Source organism: Protopterus annectens, chromosome 2.part0 (assembly GCF_019279795.1).
Source record: "Protopterus annectens isolate FY-2018-M chromosome 2.part0, PAN1.0, whole genome shotgun sequence".
NCBI lineage: Eukaryota > Metazoa > Chordata > Ceratodontiformes > Protopteridae > Protopterus > Protopterus annectens.
The window spans coordinates 319,988,578-320,014,299 of record NC_056728.1 but is presented as its reverse complement, the minus strand read 5'-3'; the positions used below and the strand labels follow the sequence as shown (position 1 = coordinate 320,014,299).

The following is a 25,722-nucleotide window of genomic DNA, read 5'->3' as shown; positions in this document are numbered from 1 at the left end:
GAAAGTAGAAAAGAGGATTAGAAATGGAAAAGTTAAAAAAAAAAAAAAAAAAAAAAAAAAAAAACAGAAACTAAAGTTATGGATTACCAGTGAAGTGAGGGATTTAGTGTAGAAAATTCAACACTGGTAACATTCAGAGCATGATGGAACAGCGAGTCCCCAAACTTAAACAGGTGGAACTGGAAGAATCTAATCAGTTGCCATATGAAGATACTCTGGGGCATTGAGAAGGAAACCAGTACAAAAAATCAGTTGGACATGCACAACAAGGGAAGGAAAAGGAAATGGTGGCAACTTTGATGCAGTCAAGGATGTGGTGCGATCGGCTAGTGAGCTCCCATATGAAATAGCAACGGATAATGCTGAAGAGAATATGTTACAGGAAGATATTTTGGAACTTTCTTTATTCTCATTTTCCTGTAAGCATTTTACAGAATGTGCCCTCAGTTTAGAAGAAAATGATCTAAGGGAAGAGTTGCTTGATTTAATACAGATGGGCAAACATATTAAGATCAATGAAAGAAATACATTACAGAAAGTAAGACCCAAAACGTTAGAAGTATGACAAAACAAGTGAATACGGTAATCAAGACTAACAAATTCATGTGCTGCTACAATAGAAGTGAATAAGATAGATTACTGTGCAGCAAAATAGATAACAGATGAAGTCTTACCACAAAGATGCAGGGCATGAATACAAAATGCAATTTATTGATGACCCAAAAAGTTTTATAGAAAATTGAGGGGGAAAGCAAAAGGAATAGAAACACCACAAAAAGGAGAGAAAGACCTATGAAGACCCTGTGGAACAAAGATGCTGAATGTAAAGTAGTAAAAACAGTAAAATACATTCAGATGTACAAGATATGAAATGGGATGAAGTAACAGCCAGAGAAATTGAAATATTAAGCAAAGCTAAATGGAAAACCCCAGGTTCAGATGCAGTACCTAACTTCTAGCTAAAAGTATTAACATTGCTATATGAAGATTTAGCCCTGAGTACGAATTGTTTATGTACACACCCCACAGGAAAACAATACTCCTTAAGATTGAACTTGCAAGCTATCCTAGAAACTATAGACCGATAAAACTTGCCTTCTGACAATATAAACTGTATACCGGAATGGATGCAGACAAACTTTATAGTCATTTTGAAGAAAACTCAATCCTGGTAACAGAATAAAAAGGTAACGAAAGCCACATGGAACAAAGGATCATTTGTTAAGTGCCATAATGGGGAATGGTAAAAAGGGGAAGTGTCTAAGTATGGCATGGATACATTATAAAAAGTCATTTGACAGCATCACACATTCATGGATAAATGAGAGCTCTGATGTACAAGATTCACCCTACACTGCTCAATTACATTAGTGACCATGAAACAGTGATAAACCCCTTTCCAGCTAAGCCATAATAAAGGACAAATTATTATCCCCGAGATAAAAATTCAAAGGGGTATATTCCAGGAAGGCTTCGCCACTGTTGCTCTTTTGTCTTGACCTTAAACCCATTAAGCTGTTTACTTAAATTAGGCCATTATTATAGTTTGTCTCCTAGACAACAGCAAACTGTTGAGATTTCTCATATTTTTGGATAATTTAAAACTGTACTGTGCGCATCAGATAATGAAGTGAAAGCACGGCTGCAAGCAGATGATACAAGAATGTCACCTGGTCTTAATAAATTAACAAAAACAACCTTTAAAGCAGGAAAGCTGCAACACCAAAAAATATATCAGTCTGGGACATGAACATGATACAAAGGAACTTGAGCAAGAGGGAGTGTATACATTTTTGGGATCTGATCAAGGATCAAAAAACATGTACACATGCGAACAAAACTTAAATATTTTTGAAAACTAAAAATTAATAGTGAAAACATCCCTAACCACTATGAACAAAGTCCAAACTATAAACCAATTTCCTCTTCCTGTTCTAACTTAAATTTTTGTGGCGACTGGCCACAAAAGGTGCTGGATCAGTTGGACAAAAAAACAAGAAAAGCGCTTCACACTTATCAAATGATTTATAAAAATCAGTGTACTCCTAGATAAATTCCCTGTTCTGAAACATGTATGGGCCTCCGCAAAATTGATTACATGTATAGATTTGCAAGTTGTGGGACTGCATACATATCTGCTGACTTCACAAGATCCAAATGTAGTAAAAGTTTGGAAACATGAAGAAAACAAGTCTAAGATGACTTCTCTGCTTAGTTTAGCAGGAGCATATCAGTGTCAAGCAGGAATGTAAATCACGCCAGAAGCAGACAAAAATTAGGCAGCAACTGAATGTGCCAAAAAACAAAAGAAAGAATATAAGGTGAAGGATCTCATGACAAGGCAAGAAATATGGAATAGGCATAAATATAGTTGCAACTACAGAAAACTTCTGGAACAACCTCGTGTCAATCAGGATCTGATACAGGAATGGTTAAGGAGAGGTGAATTTAAGCCAAAAAATTCAAGGTTAATATTGGTGACCTAGAACAGTGGACTATGTACAAGTTGGTCCATTGAACATGTTGGAGAAACAGACAAATGCAGGTTTTGTAAAACAGAACTGGAAACAGTGGCTCATCTTGCTGCTGGGAGTGATATGCTAATGGTAGAGGGCCTGTATACTAATGTGACAAGACTATTGCATTTTGGACTATGGAAACATTACAATACTGAAGTAGCTGAGAAGCACTGGAAAAATAAGCCACGAAGCATTATAGAGAAGGATTAAGTTTGTATTATATGGGATCACCCATTACCAACAGTTCAAAAAATAGATGAGAGAAAAACAGTAAGTAGCCCATGGAAAAAAGACAAAAGTATCATTGATCATCAAAACTGCTAAACCCAGTGATTACAGTGTCTTATGTACACAGAGAGAGAGAGATAGAGAGAGAAAGAGAAAGTCATAAAATACCAGGATTTGCAGGCAGAAACAAGGGTAGTGTCGAAGGAGGATACCCAGACAGTTCAACAGTAGTAGTAGTAGCAATGGGTCTAACTAAAAAGAATTTACAGTCTTTTTTTTAGACATGCTAGGAATAGACGTTAATTACATATAAACTGCAGGAGTAGTCAATTCTGGACACAGAATACTGTGAAGAGCACTTCTGGCCAACAAAGATTGAACCAATACTGATTTCATGAACTTTAATCATACTTTGGCATAGGAACGGGGTCCATTCCCATCATGGCATTAGAAACTCAAAAGGCCTGAATAAATTAAGCTGAAAGAGGGCCCAACACTGAACCATGTGGTATACCAGTAGTAACAACATAGACTGAAATGAATATTGACAGCAAAAGCAGTCGATGCGTCCACCACTGCATAAAATTCTCTTACGGTTATCTTAGTACATTCAACTACAGTCAAATTCTCCGTGACTAAACGCTAAAGGACGGCTTCATGCAAGAACACAACTTAGGGAAGACAAGCTTCAGCCTTTGTCAACAGTTTACATATGAACCCATGAGCTAAGGGGATTTCTTACCAGCACTTCAGCTCTAGGAAGGCATTGTTTATTAACAGACTAGACCTTCTAATTGTTTAACAGCTTATGAGAAAGCTCCTACTAGTTTAGGGCTCACTATGTCAGCTTACTTTCTGGACATAAGCAGAAGAGTCGTACACAAATGCCTCTCATAAAAAAAAACAGAATCACTAAGCAAGCCATACAACTTTCAGTCAAGCAAACAATAAAAAAATAACCCAGAAATCAAAGATGGAAAGGTCAAGCCAAAGCATCAAAATCAAATTCAATACATCAGCCCTGTAAGTTAGAAGTATAGAAAAAAACATTATATAATGGGAGAAGCTGAAGACCATGGACTTCAGTGAACACATTTTAAACATATAGGGTAAAAAAGCATAAATATGATGCACTCTGTTTTATCAGTTTTGCTTTAGTTCTGCAGTCGTATCTACAAAAGTTAATAGTGACTGTAATGTCATTACTAAAAGCACACACAAGATATCTGAGCAGTGGAAAGAAAAACTTCCCAGAGTCTTGCTTCTTGCACTGTTAAGCTACAGATACCCAAATCATTAGACATATTCAGAATAATACATAATACGACTGATTTGCTCACCTGGAAGACCTTAGGTGCACTCACTAAGGAGGCCAAAGCTGAAGACAGAGTAGCTGAAAAGATGCCAGCTACTATTAGGGGTGAAAATCCAGACACTAAGCTCATTACCTGAAACGAACAAGACAAAGAAGATTACAATCTTGTACTGTCCATTATTAAGTTGCATACTGCACTAAATTAAAGCATTTCTACACAAACATTTGTTTCACAGTATGGAATATGCAGGCGTAGGAACTTCTACAGGGAAAGTACAGTTGTGTAAGAACCTTACCATAACAGTGGACGTTCTACTGATCATGTTACAGTATTCCAATACTTCTGGATTATCCCATCAAGGGAAGCAGACATGCAGCTGGTGTACCAAAGCCAAAAACCTCACTGATGCGCTGAGTATCTGGTGTAAGATCTCCACCTACAGATGTAGGGGTACATAAGTTGACATATGGTCGTGAGATCATCCATGGGACTATCTTGCCCCAGGAGGACCCTGGAGAAAGCCTGAAAGAATTAAGTATGAAAAAAATGTCAGATAAAAGGGAGAGTAGGCCCACATAGCACAGGAATACAGAAAATATGGAAGGAAGTAATACTGCAAGAATGACCAGTAAGACATCTATTGTTATGTTAAATTCCGGCAACTGTAGTATGCCCCCTTAGATAACTGTTGCAGTTTTCTAATGCTCATGGGGAGTCGCAAAGCTAACACCTATTGAGGGTGGTATGACTGGACATAGTAGCGCTGACTACCAGTACAAAAAGGACAAATCTATCAAAGCTGGTTCTACATCTGGAAAATTCATCTGCTCTGTAATGTTTAGTGAAAGTGTGTACAGAAGTATACGTGGCAGCTTCAGGGCTAGATCTGAGATGAATGGCTTTGAAGAAGACATCAGAAAGAGGAGGTCATTCTAGTGCAGTGGGCCTTCACTCTAGTTGCCAGAGTCTTACCATGGAAAATGTAAAAGAAGATGGACTTGGAAATCCAAGTTGAGATGGTTTATTTAGAAATAGGACTTCCAAAATTACCCTTCTGATAGGAAACAGAGTTGGCCAGTCTTTTTGAATTTTTTTTTTGTTCCAAGCTACCTACGCACATCCAGGGAGTGGTGAAGCCTCTCGCCTCTTTTTTGTTGGTTAGGAAACTAAAGTTGGCAAATGGATAGACTGGTTCAGTTACCACTTTGGGAATAAAGGAGGGATTAGCCCTTAAGGAAACCCCTGTCCTTATGGGAGATAAGGAATAGTGAGATGGCCTTGCAGCTCAAACTCTTCTGACAGAGGTAAGATCAACCATTAGAACCATTTTCCATGTACAGTATTTTAGTAAACCTGAAGCTGCTGGCTCAAAAGATGGTAAATTAAAATTTTCCAGAACAAAGTTCAGATCCCCAAGAGGTGGTTTAGCCTTCCTATAAGAATTCATTATTTTTCTAGTTGCCTTGTTAATATTCCCAGATTTTTATTTGACATTTAACCAGTACATCTGCTAACAACTAAATTTCTTCAAATTATACCTTTACCACCTTTTATTCAATGCCTCAGGTTTCAGATTAGAAGAACACTTAAGTGTGCTTCTCAGTCACCCAGCATCTTGGGAATCTAATGAGTTGAAACCTTGAGATTTATGTTAGCGGATGAGTACAGTAAACCACTGTCAAACTGCAAAAGGTAGTTGAAAACTGATAGTATGGAAAAGTGAATGGATGCAAACCTCTGGAATTAGTCCTTATGGAGCAACATATATATTTGTATGTTTTTCTAATACTGGGTCCCTAGGCACAAGAGAATGTGGACTACCCAGAGTGTGTAATAATGTCCTTTGCCATTACTGGTGGAGAAATCATGTGGTTAAATGTTGACAGTGAAGGTCCAGGTGAGGCTTGCCAAACCGGATAGGTCAGGAGGATTCTGGAGGGCATCAGAAAGAGATGTTTCTAGAGATGATGTAGTTAAAGTAGGGAATACCAAACTTGGCGAATATGGTGCCAATGAGAAAGACCCGGGACTTAAAAAGCCTGTTCAGGAAGATTAAAAAGGGGGAAAATTAATCCTGGGGGCATTTCTGAATGACAACATACCAAAGACATTTCCCCAGATTAATAAAAAAAAAAGCTGCTACTACTGATGCTGTATTTGGAGCTAGGCAGGAATGCAAACATCTCACAGTAAGCCTTCCTATAGCAAAAGGAAAATCTCTGATGTCACTGACGAGCTGGTGGGCTGCTCGCGGCATCAGCAAGCAGGTAAAAGAGCATTATTACTAGAAAACTGGTTTCTGCTCAGTATGGGTCGGAAAAAAAATCAGAATGCAGTTTGAGGGCATAGCCGATTTCAATAACCTTGTCACTTCTCGACAAACAGGGAAGAATTTTTTTTCCTCACTGCGTATTTTTGTACCAAGCTACTGCCATGCTGTCAATACAGATGGTAAGAATACTTGAGGTCGGGAGTCCTGACATGCTTGGAATGTAAGAACTGCACCCATCACTAGTCAGTTGATGTGCAGACTTGTCTTTGCTTGTAGTCACACTCCTTGGACAGACTTGTCCTTGACCATGTTCCACACATGAACAGAAACATCCATGGTGATGACCATTACAGGGGTGCGGACTAGAAATATATTGCCCAGAGTAGGTCTGATTTATGACTCCATCATCGCAAGTGTTACTTGCAAAGCTCAGACACCATGTGCTGCAAGGTATGAAATGTGGCACTGGGAAGTATGCATGTAGTCACTAACATGAGTCTCAGTCCTTTAGGCACAGTGAGGCAGTGACTGAGCGAGCCTAAATGATCTGAAGCATCATATTCTGTAAATGGAAGACATGCCTGACGGAAGATGTGCCTAGTTGGATATTGTGTCCAGCATGCACCTGGTGAATGCAAGCAAATGGGATGGTTCCATGCGGAACACTGTTGTGTTCATTATGATTCACACAGAATGGAAAGGGCTCCAATAAATTCTCAAAAATATTAGCCTATTCTGTGTTGCAGTGGCTGATAGCCACTCTTAGGTATGAAGACATCTTCACCCCTTGCAGTCTCTGGTTCACAACTATGGATATGCATCTAGTTAACATCCAGGTAGCTGAGGGGAGACAAAATGGAAGTACCTTGAGCTGACAATGGCTGGCTCCTATGTGGGAGCACAGAAACCTCCTGATTTGTCTGGCAATCATTATGTGAAGGCAAGTATCACAGATTTCCAAAGACCACATCCCATCTCCTTCTGAAACAGGAATGAAAAGACTCCGCCATTGCCCCATAAAACAATTTGGGGATGAATTTGTTTATGCTGCTCAGATAGAATATCACACTGAGGTATAGTTGGTCTCACTGCTCCATCTGCAAAATGATGAAACAGATGTGTTGCATGGATTGCACCATCTGCAACATAATGAAACAGATGTGTGGCAAGGGTTGCAGCAGATTTCATAGTTGTCACCAGAGACAAACTTGAACATCAGGTTTCCAGCAGGTAAGTCTTCCAGATTCTGAATCATTTCATCAGCTGGCTCTTACTAAAATCATAGCAAGAGCTTTTACTACCCTCAATGTGAATGTGTAGGGAATGCAACACAGCTTCCCAAACCTAGCCATTTGTCTGATATTCTTTATCTGGGGCATAGGCAAGTAGTACTCTGCAGAGCAATAGTAGTATTTTCTTTTTCTCTTTCTAGGTTATTTACCCCCATGCTCATCAATTCTCGAGTGTCCCCTTACTTAAGCAATACCCATTCACTCCTCTGCTCTAGGGATTCCACCCAGTACCATGGCAAAAACTGTCCAAGTGAAACCATCATTCCGGCAGCCATAAGGGTGCTCTGCGCCCTCGCCGGGATCCTTGCACTGATCGCTTTTTTGTGTGTGGCCTAGCCCTATCCCCCTTTGGGCAGCAGTTCAAGCAAACTGTGTCACTGATGTGCCCCACAATGTCTTCAACCTAATTGTGTGCACTTACTTGTTATGAAGGCTACCATCCATCAGTGGGTTGGTGAGCCTAATGCCTGCTCAAAGGCTGCTCCTCTTCATTGCTGCTCCTCTTCTGAGGAACAATGACAGTGTATGCAGGTATTTTCTTTTCTGCTCCCAAACAGACTGGGCCCATCCATCCACCTTGCCAGTACTGAGAAGAATCTGAGCTGCTAGTTGAACTTTAGTGACCTGAGTTACAGACTGTGCTTCATTCCACTATGCCACCAGAGAAGGAACTACTAGTGATTTTAAGGGTTGCCACAACAATGATGGAATCTGGACAGAGAGTCTCGGCCCAGCACATACACTTCTGAGGCAGGAAAATCTTGGCTGTCACAATATCAGGATTCTACCATGCAGTCAGATTTTTCCATTTGCTAGGATACTCCAAGCTGGACAGTGCCCCTTTTTCAGCAGAGGTCGATGAGGAAAATCTTCACATTCAAGACATGAAAGAACAGTTTAGACTTAAACTCTTAAAGTCCTCCTTGCAATGTATTTGTCAAGTGTACCTCAGCTGTCCTTAATTTGGAGGGACACCCTTAACTATGGCTTTACATTTTGCACTGTACCTTATGAAACTGGGCATTTTTCAGAAGTTCTAAATTAGTATCAGTATCTAAAGGGTATCCCTAATTTGGGGCCTTTTCCCTACTATTTTTTGTTCTCAATTCTGTAGGCAAGAGGTTGACAGCTATGAACGGACAAGTATATGCATATGCTAAAGGACTATAAACAGTGAAATACATAAGCATTGCCCATATAGAAGTGATCAAATACACACAGTATTATAAACACTGATGTTCATTAAGTAACCAGAGTACATACAATCAAACAATACACACGTAAAAACTTGTACAACTATATACGGGTATAACATCTATATTTACAAGTATACAGGAGTGTTTTGCAATTCACAGAAGTTTTGTCATAGATAAGATGCTATTATGAATTACCTTTGAGTAAATGTGGATACATTGCCTAAGGGAAAATAAAATAATCAAAAACTTTGCCATCAGTGTATGATCACAGCATGAGTTATGGAGTCAAGCATTCACCACTTGCATGCTTAAACTTTTTCCACTTCCACACTTCCTAATTTCCCCAATAATTAAAGGTGTTCGGTTCGATAGTGTGCAGCTAAAGTAATAGTACAAACTTTGTGTTGGAAAATTGGCACATGCGGGTCCTTAGTGACAGAGGAGTGCTCTAAACTTTCAGGATGAGAAGGGTGCAGAGTGCTATACAATAGATGGCAATGATACAGGATGAAGAGAGACGGAGACAGACTGACTAGGAAGAGAATTGAAATAGTCAACAGTTATGGGCATCTGCATGAGTGAAGGAGCTGAAGCCAATGTCATGACAAAGTTAGGGGCTCTAGAGATCAGTGGGGCAGGTTATAAGAGAACAAAGAAAAGGCAGAAGGAGAAGAAAAGAAAACCAAAAAGGGCTAGGATGTACTACAGGCATAAGTCTGGGGCAGGAAGTAAGGAGCATATCTTTAGATGAGACTTCACAGTAGATTTGAAACTGCTCAGGCTACATGTCCATATTCTACATAGGATAGGATTCTGGAGTTTAGCTATGCAGAATGAATATATGGGCCTTTGTGGGAACTGTGTAATGTGCTTGTTATAACCTTTTGTTTTTATCATACATTTCTCAGTGGCGAGCACTACTACAGTAAGTGACTGATTCCTGGGTATTTCTCACGATGTTTGAGGATGCTATAATGCCACTCATAGCTGGGAGTAAATCATGGTGTCTGGAAGTTCTAGCCAGTCAAGTTGCTTGAAAGTTGTGCATTGCTGTCTTTTATTTGGTCTGACTAGCTGTAAATTTGGCAGTCTTGCTACAGCACTGTTCAAGTCTGGCTAGTTGGGTGGACTACAAATTTGTCAGGATGGAGGACGTGTAGAGAAGGCTGGGTAAAAACGATGCATGCATCAGATACATGTCCATGGTGGTTAGGGCACGGCTTTGCTCTACTTGGAAATCTTACTCTGTGATTAAGTTTTCTGTGCTGCACAATTTTTGTAAGGATCAAATTAACTCTTGCTCTGTTATGGCAACAAGTAGCTTAGCTTTTGGTGCTCATTCAACTGTAGTATTGCTAATTCACACACCCAAAACCTTACTGGAACTAAAATAGACTTATTTCAAATAAACCAGAACTGGCAACTTGCCTTACCTTTGGTACAAAATACATAAAGTACAGTTATTTAAGTAAACCAGCCATTAACAATAGATACCAGAATGATCCCTGTTGCATTAGACCAAGTTATATGGGTTATATCTTATTAAGGATATAACAGATGGCCAGCTTTCAGGACACTTTCCATGCACCCAGACATCTTAAGCTGAGCTGACAGAATCAGGTTTGGGCAGCAAGCCCTTCAAAAACTTACAGATAAAAACGGAATTTACTTACACAACTGTACTATGTTCTTCATAAGCATCACTCCTGCAGTAGCCTAAGCACTATGAGCAGATTACTGTAGCTTAACAAGAATGGGAGGAGGAAGGATGGTGAATGAAGCCCCCGGAGAATGGTCCTAGGAAAGCCTGTCCAGATCTGGAAAAAAATCTAGCTTACAGTGCTTTGTCACAGTGTGCATTCAGGACCAAGTTGCTACTTCAAGAATACTTCTAGAATCCAACCCTTTTCAAAAAACCTATAAATGAAGCAAAGCCCCTGGGAGAGTGAACTATGACCCTGTCCGGAATGGTTTTGCTGTGGTGAGTATAAAAAATGGCAATAGTAGAAGGCAACCATTTTGAAACAGTTTGTTTTGACGCAGAGTTATTTTTTTCTTACCCTAACAAGAAATGAACTGATGACAAGTTCTGAAAGATTTTGTTGTCAAGATTGCATAAGGATTGTCTGTGGACACCTGACTTCATTTTTAGGTTCTAGAAAGAAGACAGGAAGATGGACATTTTGGCTTAAGGTTAACTCAAACAATGAGGTTGACTCACCATGAATGCTTTCAACTCATACACTTCTTACAGTAGTCAGAGCAATTAAGATTGTTTTTCGTGTCAATAACAAGTCACCCTGATGAGCTAGTTCAAATGGAGCAATAGTTAGTTTTCTAATACAAAATTAAGATCTCACAGAGCAGACACTCATTTCATAGGAGACTTCTTAAGTTAAACCCCTTTCAAAAACATTTTTATACAAGACTGCATTGAAAAAGGAGAATCCACAGTCAGACATGCTGAAATAGCAGATAAATGAAACTTGATGGATGAGAAAGACAAGCCAGTAGACAGCAACTCTCACAAATAGTGCAGAAAGTACAGTTGTGTAAAATCTTACCATAATGGTAGATGCCCTTGCCTTCACCGCTGCAGTATTCATAACTTTTGGGATTCCCTGCCGTGGAAGCCCGTCATCCAGCCAGTCTACAAAGCCCACCACTGCTTTAGGGTGTGCTGAATGTCATCTAACTCTCCTTAAAGGTGACGTTCAGTTGTACTATCTTCAGAACTGATTGCCCCAGTAGGAACAGCAGTCCAAGAAAAAACTAAGAGAACCTGCACATCTGGGAAGGAAAAAAGACTAAGGGGATGGAGGCAGGAGGTGAATACTGTGGCAGTGAAGGCAAGGACATCTACCCTTATGGTAAGATTTTACAAAACTGTACTATGTCCTTACATTCACCGCTGCAGTACTCAACTTATGGGAGAGTGCCAAAGCTCAAGAATAAACTTGAGAGGAGGAAGCAGCAGTAGGGCCCTCTAAGAAGCCATGAAGAATGGCATTAACAAAACCAGCTCTGGAGATACCATTCAGCTTGTAGTGTTTGGTAAAAATATGCACAGAAGTCCACATAGCTGCTTCAAGAATACAATTCGTGTCAGAGCCCTTGAAAAAGGCACCAGAAGCCACAGCTGTAGTAGAATAAACCTTAACTGAAAAAGGAAGGCTCTTGACATGAAAAGTGTAATAAAAATAAATAGCCTTTGAAATCCAAGTTAAAATAGTTTGCTTGGAAACAGCTAAGCATAAAGACCTAGGATGAAAGGAAACAAATATCTGATCAGATTTTCTGATACCTTTAGTCTTATCCAAATAAAATTTGAGCTGTCTATGCACATCTAAGGTATGCAGCACCCTCTCACTGTCAGATTACAAAAAGGGGAAAAAAGTAGGCAAATTAATAGACTGATTAACTGATAACTCAATAACCATCTTGGGCATAAAAGAAGGATTAGTACGCAAAGACAGCCTGTCCTCATGGAATATCAAAAAAGGCAGACAAGCCATAAAGGTCTGCAGCTCAGAAACTGATCTGGTAGAAGTAAGAGCTAACAAAAGAACTGTTTTCCAGGAACAATGTTGCAAGAAAGCTGAAACAGCAGGCTCAAAAAGAGCTAGAGTCAATATCTCCAGAATGAAATTAAGATCCCAGGGAGGAGGAACAGGCTTCCTGGGAGGGCTAATATTAAAGGACACCTTTAAGAAATTGCTTAGCCTCAAATCTAGAAGCTAATGGAGGAGTTAAAGGAAGACGAGCAGAAACAGCTGATAAGTGGGCCGCAGTGGTTAACGTTGTCACCTCACAGCAAGAGGTTCACCGGTTCGATTCTCGGCTGGGGTGCCTTCTGTGTGGAGTTTACATGGGTTTTCTCCGGGTACTCTGGTTTCCTCCCACATTCCAAAGTCATGCATCTGGAGCATTTCTCCCCAGGCCTTCGCTGAAAACAAATGATAAATAAAAATAATTGCACAGGCCAAACTAGCATTGTGAAACTCACACAGAGAACCAAAGAACACGCACAGTAAGTGGGCCCAGGTCTCGAGAAAGACACCAAATAGAAAACCTGTTCCATTTAGATAAGAAGGATTTCCTAGTAGTAGGTTTCCTGGCCTCCTGCTCAGAAAAAAGGTGTCTGTGGAATCAAAACCCTGCTGAAGCATAGACAGGTAGGGATGGATGAGAGATCCCTTGTCTTGTGCGAGTAGATCCACCCTGTGAGGGAACTAGTAATGACTGCCCTTGGCTAGATGCAGAAGTAGAGGGAATCAGTGCTGTCATGGCCAAAAGGGAGTCACCAACAAGATTTTGGGAGCATCCTGTTGAATCTTGAACAATACTCAAGGAATGAGAGGAAGGGGAGGGAATGCATGAAGAAATCCAAGAAAATGAGAGGGCATCCATCTTCCATACCAGAAGACCTGGAACTCTGCCACAAAACAGAGGAAGTTGTTTAGAGGGGAGGCAAAGAGATCTACTTGGAGTACTCCACTGGTGAACAATGTCTGGAAACACATCCTTGTGAAGCATCCAATTGTGGGGTTGAGGGAAAGGACCTGTTCAGAGTGCCACAATGTTCTGATCTGAAGGAATATAGACTGCCTGAAGAGTCACTTGATACTTGACAACCAGCTCCCATACCAGAAGTGCCAGCCAGCAAAGAAAGCAAGATCTTGTCCCCCCAAATTGTTGATGTACCACATAACTGTGGTATTGTCCATGAATACCTTGAAAGGCCCCAGAGAGAAGCGAGGATGAGGATGAAAGGCCTGAAGAGCCAGCATAAGAGCTCTCATCTCGGACGCTGATGTGCTCATTCTGCTGACGAGGTGACCACACTCCCTAAACCTTCAGGGAGCCAAACATTGCTCCCCATCCCACATCTGAAGGGTCTGTGAACAGATCCTAAGAGGGAAGAGGAGGATGAAAATGGGGCCCTGGATTCAGAGACAACTGCTGAATCCACCGAAATTCCTTCTTGAGACAAGGGAGGAGAGGAACTGTAAAGTCTAGAGGATGCGCATGTTGAAGCCACACCAACTTCAGAAACCACTGGAATTTCTTCATGTAGAGTTTGGTGAGAGGGGCATCAGAATGGTGGAAGCCATGAAACCCAGAGCACTCAAACTCCCTGGCTGTAATGGAGGTCAGGGAAATACAAGTTTGAAAGTAAGAAATGAGAGTTAAGGCCTTTGGAGGAGTCAGGGAACTTTTTGAAGTTTATCGTGAACTCCAGGCTCTGAAAAGAAATGGTAAAATGAAGATTTTGCAAAAGGACATCTAGAGAGAATGCCTGAATCAGCAGATTGTCCAAGTAAGGAAATATTTGGATCCTGGGAAGCCTGCAAAAAAAGCAATCACTGGAGCAAGGCATTTGTTGAACACCCTTGGGGAAGTAGAAAGGCCAAAGAGCAAAGCACAAAACTAAAAATGCCAGGAAACAGAGAAATGCAAAATTTTCCTGACAACAGGATGGATTGGGAAGCATTCTTGAGATTCAGAGACACCAGAAAGGCCTGAAGGAACAAGAGAGGAAACGGGCTCTGAAGTGACAACATCCAAAAGGAAGGCACCTTCAGAAAACTGTTCAGATAGGAGGTCTAGAATCGGTCTCCAAGTACCCTCTTTTCTGGCCATTAGAAATATTTCTGAATAAAACCCCTTCTACCCTTTGGGACATAGGCACCTCTTGAACAGTACACTGAGACGAAATCTTAAAGAACCTCTGGGAAAAAAAACTGTTCCCAAGGAGGCTGAGGAATGCCTATAAAAGGAGGACAGGAAATCCACACCATGAAGTTTCCCTGAGAAATGATTTACAGAACCCAAGAATCCTGGGTGATTTGAAGCCAAATAGTAAGAAAAAGAGGAATGTGGTTGAAAACAGGTGGATATACAGCATCTGGTTTGTCAGGAAAGGAAGGTTTTTGAATCCCTGCAGTCTGACTTGCCTTAGCAGGAGGAGCCCATTTACCACTCTTTTTACCTTTAGCAGGGGAGCAAGACTGCCTATGAACAAAGACTGGCTTAAGAAGGATAGTTTCTCTGAAATTTAGGCGCAGGAGAAACAAGACATGTTTAAGCTCCTTTAAGGCCTTCCCCTATGTCCTGAAGAGACTTAAACCAGCAGGTGCTTCCCCAAACAGAAGTTTATTATCCAGAGGAGCATCCATCAATTTAGCCTTAATATCACTGAGTAAAGGATGAAGCCTAAGCCAAGAATACCTCCTCAGTACTGAACCAAAAGCAGCAGCCCTAGAACAGGCATCTGCTGCATCATAACTACATTTGAAAGAATGATAAACTACTTGAGAGGAAGTCCCTAGCAAGGAAAGAGCAGAAGATTTACTATCAGAGTCTGGAAGATCAGAAAAAAAGCTGACAGGTCTGAGTAAGGAGAACCAACACATGCCTAGATATATGGGTCTGATAATTAATAGCACTAAAAGCTAGAGTAGCTAAAGTATAAACCTTTTTACCCAGCCTGTCCATCGTTTTGTTGTCCTTGTCAGAAGGCAGTAATTTGGATGAAGGAAGAAATTGAGATGGCTTATTACAGACTATAGATGCCACAAAGGGGTCACAGCAGCAGGACATTTGAACAAAAAGGAACAATTCTCAGGCACCTTATAAAACCTATCAGACTTCTTGGGAGCAGGGGGAGATAATCAGGTGCTTTAGAGGCATTGGAAAAAAACATCTAGTAAAGCAGCCAAGACCAGAGGAATAGCTACACGTTTAGGAGATTCCAGCTACAGTAACTCATAGTACCTCTTATGGATATCAGAAACCTGGGTACAATCCCACTTAAATTCCATCTTCCTAGACATTGTCCCCCGATGGAAATTTCCTCAGAAGGAGTATCTGGAAGAGTAGATTCCTCCTACTCAGACCCGTAGTCTAAAGTAGAAGGAATCTGGATAGAATAAGTAATGGAGTCTTCATCAGAATCTAACTCTTCCTCAGAAGAATTCAATTCCCTGGGCCTTTTAAGTGTAGAAGAGGACAAAGGAGGAGCAGGAACCAAAATTCTTTGATGAGGCCTTAATGACAGTAAAGCATTAAATAACCCTTGAGTAAAGGCCTGTCACTCACTTTGCGGATCCCTAGGAGCAGAAGAAACATGTTTACTTTTCTGTTTCTTTTTAAAGGGAACATCCATCCTAGAGAACTGAGAAGGCTGACTCAGGATGGCATTCCACAACTGGAATAGGAACATCTTCCCTAAGAACCACCTGCGGACCCCCCCCCCAGACACCTTGGAAGCAACCAACCGTGGTTCTCCATGAACATGAGAAATGGACACCTGCAAAGTCACGGCAGACATGTTGCCCAAAAGATTCTCATTGGCCTCCAATCTGGACTAGGCAGAGAAATTCAACAAGGTTTGTAGCAACCTCAGGAGAAACACCCGGCAGAGGTTGGACAGCAGAAGATTCTGGTCTTACCTTTTTCATCTTCTTCCTTGATAGCTGACCCTCCAGGCAGGAAGTTCCATCCATAGTATCTTTAGCAAGAAATATAAGATGCTGGTTCGCAAGATACAAAGAATGGGAAGAAAGCTTACTACAAAGGGTTTTAGGGACAAATACCTGACAAATCGAATAAGACGTATGGTCATGAGAAACTCCTAGGCAAAAAAAGCACTTCTGTGGGTGGTCTTTATGGAGAATGTCTTTTACACTGGCATTTACCATTCCTGGATGACATTAACCCCCAACCAGCATTAAAAAAACTCAAGGAAAAAACAAAAACAAAAATCCCAAATGGGTATTTATCTGCAATGGTGAGGACATCAACAAACGGGAGTAACTACAGGAATACATATACAAAAAGACACCAGAAAACGGACAGAGGCAAACAGACCAACTGTTAAAAACAGCGCTTAGACTGGCGGCAAAGAAGTTTTAAGGATGGCAAGCCTGAACATCACCTTTATGCCCTACGCTATGCGAGGAGCATTTGGGTGATGTTCAGTGTACCTTAAAGCAATGGTAGACTGGCTGGACGACGCACTTCCATGGCAGGGAATCCCATAACTTTTGAAAACTGCAGCGGTGAATGTAAGGACAGACACTAGCTCTGAATGGGTGATTGCTCCTTTTTTGGCATCAACTAGAAAACCTTTTCCATTTATTAATATATAATTAGTTAACAGGTTTTATTGCCTCCTTTAACACCTGCTGCACATCCTCAGGAAAAAAAAGTGCCTAAAAGCTATTAACATTCTATTATCCAGGCATCAGCTGCAATTGTTTGGAGTTGGGATGTATCAAACTCCCCTTTGTCTAGTGTGAATAGGTCCAATCTTTGAGGAAGCTTATGGTAACTGCCCCTGGCAGATTCCAAAAGGGAGAACCACTGTTGCCTGGGCCAGAAGGGAGTCACCACAATGATCTGTGAAGAGTCCTTCTGATTCTTCAGAAAGAACCTGTATACAAATAGAAAGGATGGAAAAGCATATAATAGCATTCCTGTCCAAGAGAAAGAAAAATATCCTTCTTGCAGGCCTTCTTGCATGGAGTCCTGGAAAAGAATCTTGCCAACTGATTTTTGTGACAAGAGGTGAAAATATCTATTTGAGGTACTCACCACAGCTGGATTAATTCCTGGAAGACCGCTTGGTTCCATTTCCATTTGAGGGTTTGCCCTGGCCTTGCTGACCTTTGTCTGTCACACAACTGTACTCTGATGGCATGCATGACTCCTGTAGAGTGAGACTGTGCTGAAAATGTATAACCCAGGCTAGTATGGCTAGTGTGCTCAGAAAGTATTATTTGGTTCCACCTTGTTTATGTTTCACATTGTTGCAGTATTTTTTTAAAGAAAGATCTTTATTAAATTATCACGTACAGTCGATATAAAAAGTGTACACACCCCTGTTAAAATATCAGGTTTTTGTGATATAAAAAAATGAGACCAAAAATAAATCATTTCAAAACTTTTACCACCTTTAATGTGACCTATAACCTGTACAATTCAGTTGACAAACAAATCTGTTAGGCAAAAAATATAAAAAATAAAAAACATACAATAGCTGGTTACACAAGTGTGCACACCCTTAAACTAATACTTTGTTGAAGCACCTTTTGATTTAATTATAGCATTCAGTCTTCTTGGGTAGGAGTGTATCAGCATGGCACATCCTGACTTGGCAATATTTGCCAACTCTTTCTTGCAAAGGCACTCCAACTCTGTCAGATTGTGAGGGCATCTCTTGTGCACAGCCCTCTTCAGGTCACCCCACAGATTTTCTATTGGACTTGGGTCTGGGCTCTGGCTGGGCCATTCCAAAACTAATTTTCATCTGGTGAAGCCATTCTTTTGTTGATTTGGATGTATGCTTGGGGTCACTGTCATGTTGAAAGGTGAAATTCCTCTTCATCTTCAGCTTTTTAGCAGACACTTGAAGGTTTTGGGCCAAAAGTGACTGGTATTTGGAACCGTTCATAATTCCCTCCACCTTGACTAAAGCCCCAGTTCCAGCTGAAGGAAAGCAACCCCAAAGCATGATAATGCCACTACCATGCTTCACTGTGGGGATGGTGTTCTTTTGGTGATGTGAAGTGTTATTTTTACGCCAAACGTACCTTTTGGAATTGTGGCCAAAAAGTTCAACCTTGGTCTCATCAGACCACAACGCATTTTCCCACATGCTTTTGGGAGACTTGATATATTGTTTTGCAAAATTTAGCCAGGTCTGGATGTTTTTCTAAGAAAAGGCTTCCCTCTTGCAACCCTACCCCATAAGCCCAGACATATGGAGAACATGGGAGATTGTCATCACATGTAGTACACAACCAATATTTGCCAGAAATTCCTGCAGCTCCTTCAGTGTTACTGTAGGTCTCTTGGCAGCCTCCCTGACCAGATTTCATTCAGTCTTTTCATCAATTTTGGAGGGACGTCCAGTTCTTTGCAACGTCACTGTTGTCCCATATTTTCTCCACTTTTTGACGGCTGTCTTCATTATGTTCCATGGTATGCCCAATGCTTTGGAAATTTTTTTGTATCCTTCTCCTGACTGATACCTTTCAACAATGAGATCCCTTTGATGCTTTGTAATCTATCTGCGAACTACGGCTTTTGCTGTAGCAGGCAACTGAGTAAATGTCAGGAAAATCCTACTAGGACAGCTGAACTTTATTTGGGGTTAATCAGAGTCTCTTTAATTGATGGCAGGTGTGTACCCAAGAAGAATGAATGCTGTAATTAATCAAAAGGTGATTCTATAAACTATTAGTTTAAGGGTGTGCACACTTATGCAACCAGCTTATTGCAAGTTCTTTTAATATTTTTTTATATTTTTTCCCCTAAAAGATTTGTTTGCTTTTTGATTGAATTGTACAGGTTTATAGGTCACATTAAAGGTGGGAAAAGTTTTGAAATGATTTATTGTGGTCTCATTTTTTCTATATCACAAAAACCTGGCATTTTAACAGGGGTGTGTACACTTTTTATATCCACTGTATGACACAGGCAATCTCCCATTTATATAAATTAAAATAAACCATACAGACAATTTCAGCTGCAGACATTATACATTACAAACCATGCTGACACAACTGTAGCTGCAAATATTATACATCACTTATAATATATATGGTCATTGTCAAACATTACATAGCTCATTGAAATCATGCCTTCTTTTAACCCTCGTTCCTCGTCTGCATGTACTGATCCCACAATTCCCATTTTTTCCTATGTAGTTTACTCCTACTCTTTTCTAAATATTCCAATTGTAGTTGTTTCATCTCTGATAATATCTCCGCTACTTCTAGTAAAGATGGTTTAGACTGTGATTTCCATTTTCTAGTAATTGCTTTTTGGCTGCCACCATAATTAGACTCAGCAAGGCCTTACTATGTCTAGGCAATTCAGATTCTGTATCATAGCTCAAAAAACATTTCTTTAGTTACACCAATTTGCTCACCCAGTATCTCCGACAGAGCAGTCTGCAGGGAATCTAAGGTCTACCAACTCATTACACTCTTAGAAAATGTTCCCAGTTACATTTCTTCTACATCACACCTCCATTTGTCTACCTGAGGAAAAAATATTTGGAGTCTACTTGGGGTATAAAAATACCCATGTAAACACTTTCAAGCAAAGATCCTAAATCATCTAGACTTTGTTGCAAATTTGGGAGACATACATTGCTTCTTTGTGAATTGCTTATCCAATCTCTCTTCCCAATCCTTTCTAACCTCCTCTGATTGATTGTTACAGTTAAAGCAACATTCTATATACTCTAATTATTCCTTTCTTAATGGTAACTTACATTCTAGATTCTACTAAAAACTCTACCAGTGCTGGTTACTTGTAGAGATCCAGCAGAACATAGATGACAGAGTTGAGAGCATTTCTAAGTGCCAACCTCTCATATGTTTTTGTTTGTTTTGGTCTTGCGTTCCATGGACCCTGTCCATTTATCCCCATAGACACTGCTCCCAATGCAGAGTTTTGAAGTCTGTGTTGCGACAGCCCCATGCCAGATCTGAAGGGAAAATGGCAGACCTGGATTATGATAAATTTTGTGTGTCCACCAAAAAAAAATAAATCTCGCTTTGCACAAACCCCAAAACTAGAATCTGGAGCACCTGGGGATGTTGATGTTGGGACCATACAGACTTCAGGTGCCACTGGAATTTTCTGATGTGGAGTCTTCCAAGAGGAATCATGAGAATCATTGAAGTCTTAAGAATCTTGAGAAATTCCTTAGCTGCAGCAGTAGTCTGAGTGGAAACATTCCGGAATAGATCTACATACAGAACTTCTTCCTGTGGAAGAAAAACTCTGAAGTAAGGTGTCCAGGATACACCACAGGAAAATTAAACCTGGGAGGAGTTACGAGACTTTTATAAGTTCTCCTGGAAGCCCATTCATGTAAAAGATCACTTAACCAGGAGATAGATTGCTGAGACTTTGAAAAGACTCTGCAAAGATAAGCAAGTCGTCTAAATAAAGAAATTGTTAAAATACTGCAGTAGTCTATTACAGGAACCAGACACTGAATACCTTTAGAGCATTGGACATACAAAAATGAAAAGTGGATAATGTGACCCAGATTCAGAAAACTTTAAGAAATGTCTGAAGTATGGATCTACAAGACAGTAGTGATATGCATCTTTTAAATCCAAAGTCACCAGCAAACTCAAATAGAGAATAAGGGGTAAAAAGCTGTGAAGGGTTAACTTTTTGAACTTGTGCACTACAACAAACAGGTTCAGAAAGGAAAGATCCAGAACTGGTCTCCAAGAATCTTTGGGACCAGAAACATTCCTGAGTAAAATTCTTCTCCTAACTGAGGAGGAGAGACCACTTCTATAACCCCCCCCCCTGAGAGAGCAGATGCTGAATGACAGGAGGGAAGAGAGTTTCATCTGGTGGATGAGGTAGTATCCCTCAAAAAAGGAGAGACATCCGCTGCCATCTGCAACCTTGATGGATTACTTACCTGGTCTAAAACTATCTCCTGCCAAAGGAAATATTCATTTCAGACTATCTGGAAGGATTAAGGGTTTGCCAAGATGGGAAGAGGGAGAGAAGTTTAGCAGCTCAATATTCAGACTTATTACACTGCCTTTTGTTCTATGGGGAGGGGTCTACCTTTCTTTTTGGAACTTCCCTGCAATTGTTTTTTTAATGTTTGCTTACCAGCAACTTGCTGAGTATTTTGCATTATAAAAGAAGGCTGTAGGGGGGTTCATTAAATCCCTTGACAAAATTGGAGAAGGAAGACTGAAAAATCTAAGGAATTCCTTCAGTTAGCTTACTTCTCTCATTTCATGTTTTAAGGACCTCTGCTGCAAAGTCTAAAATTCTCTCTCAGAGAATTTAAAATTTCAGTTTATACATCTTCTGGAAGGTTCTGAAAATGCTGACAAACCTTCTCATAACAGTTCTAGTGGCAGTAGCTCTGGAAGTGGCATCACAACAATCATAATCACATTTCAAACAATGAGTAGCCACTTGAGACACTGAAGGCAGTTTTCTTCTCAGAAGAGGAAACATGCCAAAATATTCTTCATGTTCGCAAAATGGGTAAGCATAAATGTTAACATATGAGCTTGACAGCTCAGCATTGTAAAAACAAGAATTGCAGAAGAATACACTTTTCCCCAGGTCTATCAAAAGCTTTCCCATCCTTGTCAGAAGAGGGCCTGGCATTACCTAAACATTTAGGAGCAGACAGATTAATTAAATCAATAGCTGCTGGGTATGATCAGGGACATGTGCATAATAATTTATAAGACTAAAACTTTGTGCAATTTGCTTTCTTGTGGGCAAGCAGACTACCTTGTCAGGTAAGTTACAGACTGACAAAAACATCCTCCAGTGCTGAAAGAACACAAGGTAATTTCATCAGGGACAGTGGAATTTCATTATGTTCCCAATGAAACAACTGGTTTACTTTGAAATAAGTTTTGGAGAAAGACAAGTCTTCAAAACGACTGGCAAAAGCAACATGCTCATCAATCTTGAGGAGACAAAATTGAACTTGCGCCTTCACATTTTAAGGTTCATAAACCTGAACCTCTTTAGAAAATGAAACAGCTACACTGAAGGGTCAAGAGCCTGAACTAAATCCTGAACTAAATACTAAGCTAAGCCCAGTAAATCACTTCTTTCCAAAGTGACTGAGACAAGAAGAAATGTCTTTTTTTTTGTAAGTTTTTGCTTCTTTTTGATAGCAATATCTGAAGCAGAGTGACTTTTGCCAAGGGAAAAAACTCCCAAACTAGGAGTATAGCCATACTGGTTAGGCAGAGAGGTACTCCCAGCCTCTTTTCCCAAGACCAACAAGAGTGGCTCTCCTTTGTCCACCACGGGCACTCCATCAGCTGCAGAGGTGGTGTAGAAAGTACAGTTGTGTACCTACCATATATGTAGATGTTCGAGTGTATTCACTGTTGCAGTCATTACAATTGGGTTATCCTGCTGGCAGGCTACCTGCAGTCGGCCTGAGTTCCAAAGTCTAGGTCCGGTGTTGGTTGCTGTCGCCTCCTCCCTGACGTCAGTGCACCAGGGGTATAAAAGATGCAGCCGATGCCATTTTCTTCAGTTTTTCTTGCCCCAGATGTCAGGTGCCCCTAAAATGGTAGGCTCACTAATGCCAAAAAGCATGCATAACCAAAAAAACAACTTTTCCTTCATCTACAAAAGCAAATACACCACATAGGTTGTATAGAATAGAGAAGTACAGAAAAGTCCCAGCAAGGAAAAGGGGGATGGAGAAAGGGTAACCTGGACTGCAACAGTGAATACACTCCAACATCTACATATTTATAGTAGGTACACAACTGTACTATGTTCATCGTGTTTCACTGTTGCAGTCATTACAATTGGGTTGAATCCCAAAGCTATGGTTGGGAGGCTGGTGCTAAATAGGATTAGGAGAGGCTATCAGGCCCTGCAGAACTGCAATGGCAAAACCTGCCCTGGATTTAGAATAGAGAGGTAACTGATGGTACTTTGTAAATCTGCACTGAACTCCAAGTTGCAGCCTCTAAGATGTCTTTGGTTGGTACTCCTCTGAGGAAGGCTGCTGAAGTGGCTGCTGCTCTGGTGGAATGTGGCCTAATGCCCTTAGGCACTGTTTTGCCATGCTGTGAATAGCAGAACTGAATGCAGTGGCCTATCCACTTTGAAATAGTCTGATTGGAGATAGGCTTTCCTTGTGATCCTGCAGCATATGCTACTAGAAGTTGTTCAGTCTTTCTGAAAGCTTTGGTTCGAAGTAGAAGCGCAACTGTGTGAATGTCCAAAGAATGCAGAAGTCTCTCACCCTTATTCTGTGGATTTGGGTAAAAGATAGGCAAGTGAATTGTTTGGTTAAGGGCCACACTTGTCACTACCTTAGGCATAAATGTAGGGTTTGTCCTCAGAGAAACCCTGTCAGGATGGAAAATGATAAAAAGGTTCCACAGCCATGAGTGCCTGTAACTCTGAAACTCGTCTAGCGAAGGTTATTGCTAGGAGCAGAGCTGTTTTCCAGGATAAGAATTTTATATCAGCTGCAGAGGCTGGCTGAAAGGGAGGCAGTGTAAGTTTTTCCAAGACATAGTTGAGGTCCCATGCAGGTATTGGTGCTCTCCTTGGGGGTCTTATATTTTTGGCCCCTCTGAGGTACTGCCTTAGTAATGGATGAGAAAAATTAGGTGGTTCTGTATTGTAATGAGCTGAAATGGCAGAGGCATGAAAGAAAAGGCCTTTATCCAGCATCTCAGTTAAGTACTGCAAAATCTGAAGAATATTTGGAACAATCGTGTCAATACCTTGTGCCTGGTTCCAAGCACAGAATCTCTTCCATTTTTCTGCATAAGATTTTCTGGTGCTAGGCCTTCTGGTCTCCAAAATAACATCCATAACCGCTTTAGAAAGAGGTGTGTCTTGAATGGCTACATCAACCGCCATGCTGCCAAGTTTAGGGTCCTGAGTTGGCTGTGCAGTATCTGACTGTCTTGTTGAGTCAATAAGTGAGGAATTTGAGGTAGTGTCCAAGCTGGGCATTGGGACAAGCTCTTTAGGATTGGGTACCAGTGCTGGCAGGGCCAGTCTGGGGCAATCAGAATCATTTTTGGCTTCTCTAGTCTGACCTTGAGGAGTACCTTGGGGAGGAGAGGCAGAGGAGGAAGGCATATACTGTTAGGTTTTTCCAGCTGAAAGATAGAGCATCCAATTTCCATGCTTGCTTGTGAGTCCTTGTGCAGTATCTTTGTAGTTGGCAATTGTGAGGAGAGGAAAATAGGTCTATGTCTGGGCATCCCAAGTTCCTTGTTATCATGCTGAAGACTTGTGGATCCAATTTCCACTCGTGGGGATCCATTAGGTTTCTGCTTAGTTAGTCTGCCAGAGTATTTATCCTTCCTGGCAGGAATTGTGCTTGCAGATGTACTTGGTAAGTCAATTCTGTGTCCCACAAGTTCATGGCTAGTCTGCAGAGGGGGTATGAATGTGTGCGCCCCCTTGCTTTATTCATGTACCACATGACTGTGGTATTGTCCGTCTTTATCAGAAGCTGTCCTGGATGAAGTAGATCCTTGAAGGCTGTCAGGGCATTTTGTACTGCTAGCATTTCTTTCTGATTGATATGTAGATGCATTTGACTTGCGGACTGGGTGCCCTAAATACATCTTCCTGCCATATGTGCCCCCCAGGCATAATCTGATGCATCTGTTGTCAATGTTTGCCTGGCTGTGGGTAAGGTGAATGGCTGTCCCATGTTGTGGTGACAGACTTTTGCCCACCATCGAAAATCCTGTTGCAGGCAGGGAATGAGGGTAATTATTGTTTCCGGGCTGTGGCAATGTTGAGTCCAAACACTTTTTAGATACCACTGAAGTTTCCTCATATGCAGTCTTGCATATGGAATTAGCAGAATGCAGGATGCCATGAAGCCCAAAGCCTGCAGAATCTTTCTTGCAGATAACTGGGTCTTTGTTGCCAACATTTTGAAATAAGTAGTTGGTTGTCCGTCTTTGTCTGGCGTGAGATAAGCCATCTGGGCAGTTGTATTCAAGGTTGCACTCAGGAATATTATCTCGAGAGGGTACGAGTTTTGATTTCTTTTGATTTACTGTGTACCATAGGCCTGCTAGTAATGTTTTTACAAATGCCAGATGCTGTAGTAGAGTGTCCTTGTTCTCTGCTTGAATAAGGCAGTCATCCAAGTAAGGATATATTTGAATTCCTCTGTCTGCAAAAAGCAATTACTGGTGCCAGGCATTTTGTGAAGACTCTGGGCGCAGTAGATAAGCCAAAGGGCAGTGCAGAGAATTGGTAATGCATTGAGCCAGCTATAAATCTGAGGTATCTTCTACATGATTGCCTGATTGGGACATGCAGGTATGCCTCTTTTAGGTCTAAAGTCACAAGCCAAGCCTTCTTGCA

General features: G+C 40.9%; 1 protein-coding gene across 2 annotated transcripts in view; it reads right to left on the bottom strand.

Annotated features, from left to right (window-relative positions):
* SLC12A2 (solute carrier family 12 member 2) overlaps positions 1–25,722 on the bottom strand; it is a 2,115,502-nt gene that overhangs the window by 928,887 nt on the left and 1,160,893 nt on the right. For both annotated transcript variants that reach the window (XM_044060802.1, XM_044060801.1), the window contains exon 11: positions 4,088–4,195. In XM_044060802.1, coding sequence (XP_043916737.1) covers positions 4,088–4,195 — 108 coding nt within the window. The remainder of the gene's footprint in view (positions 1–4,087; positions 4,196–25,722) is intronic.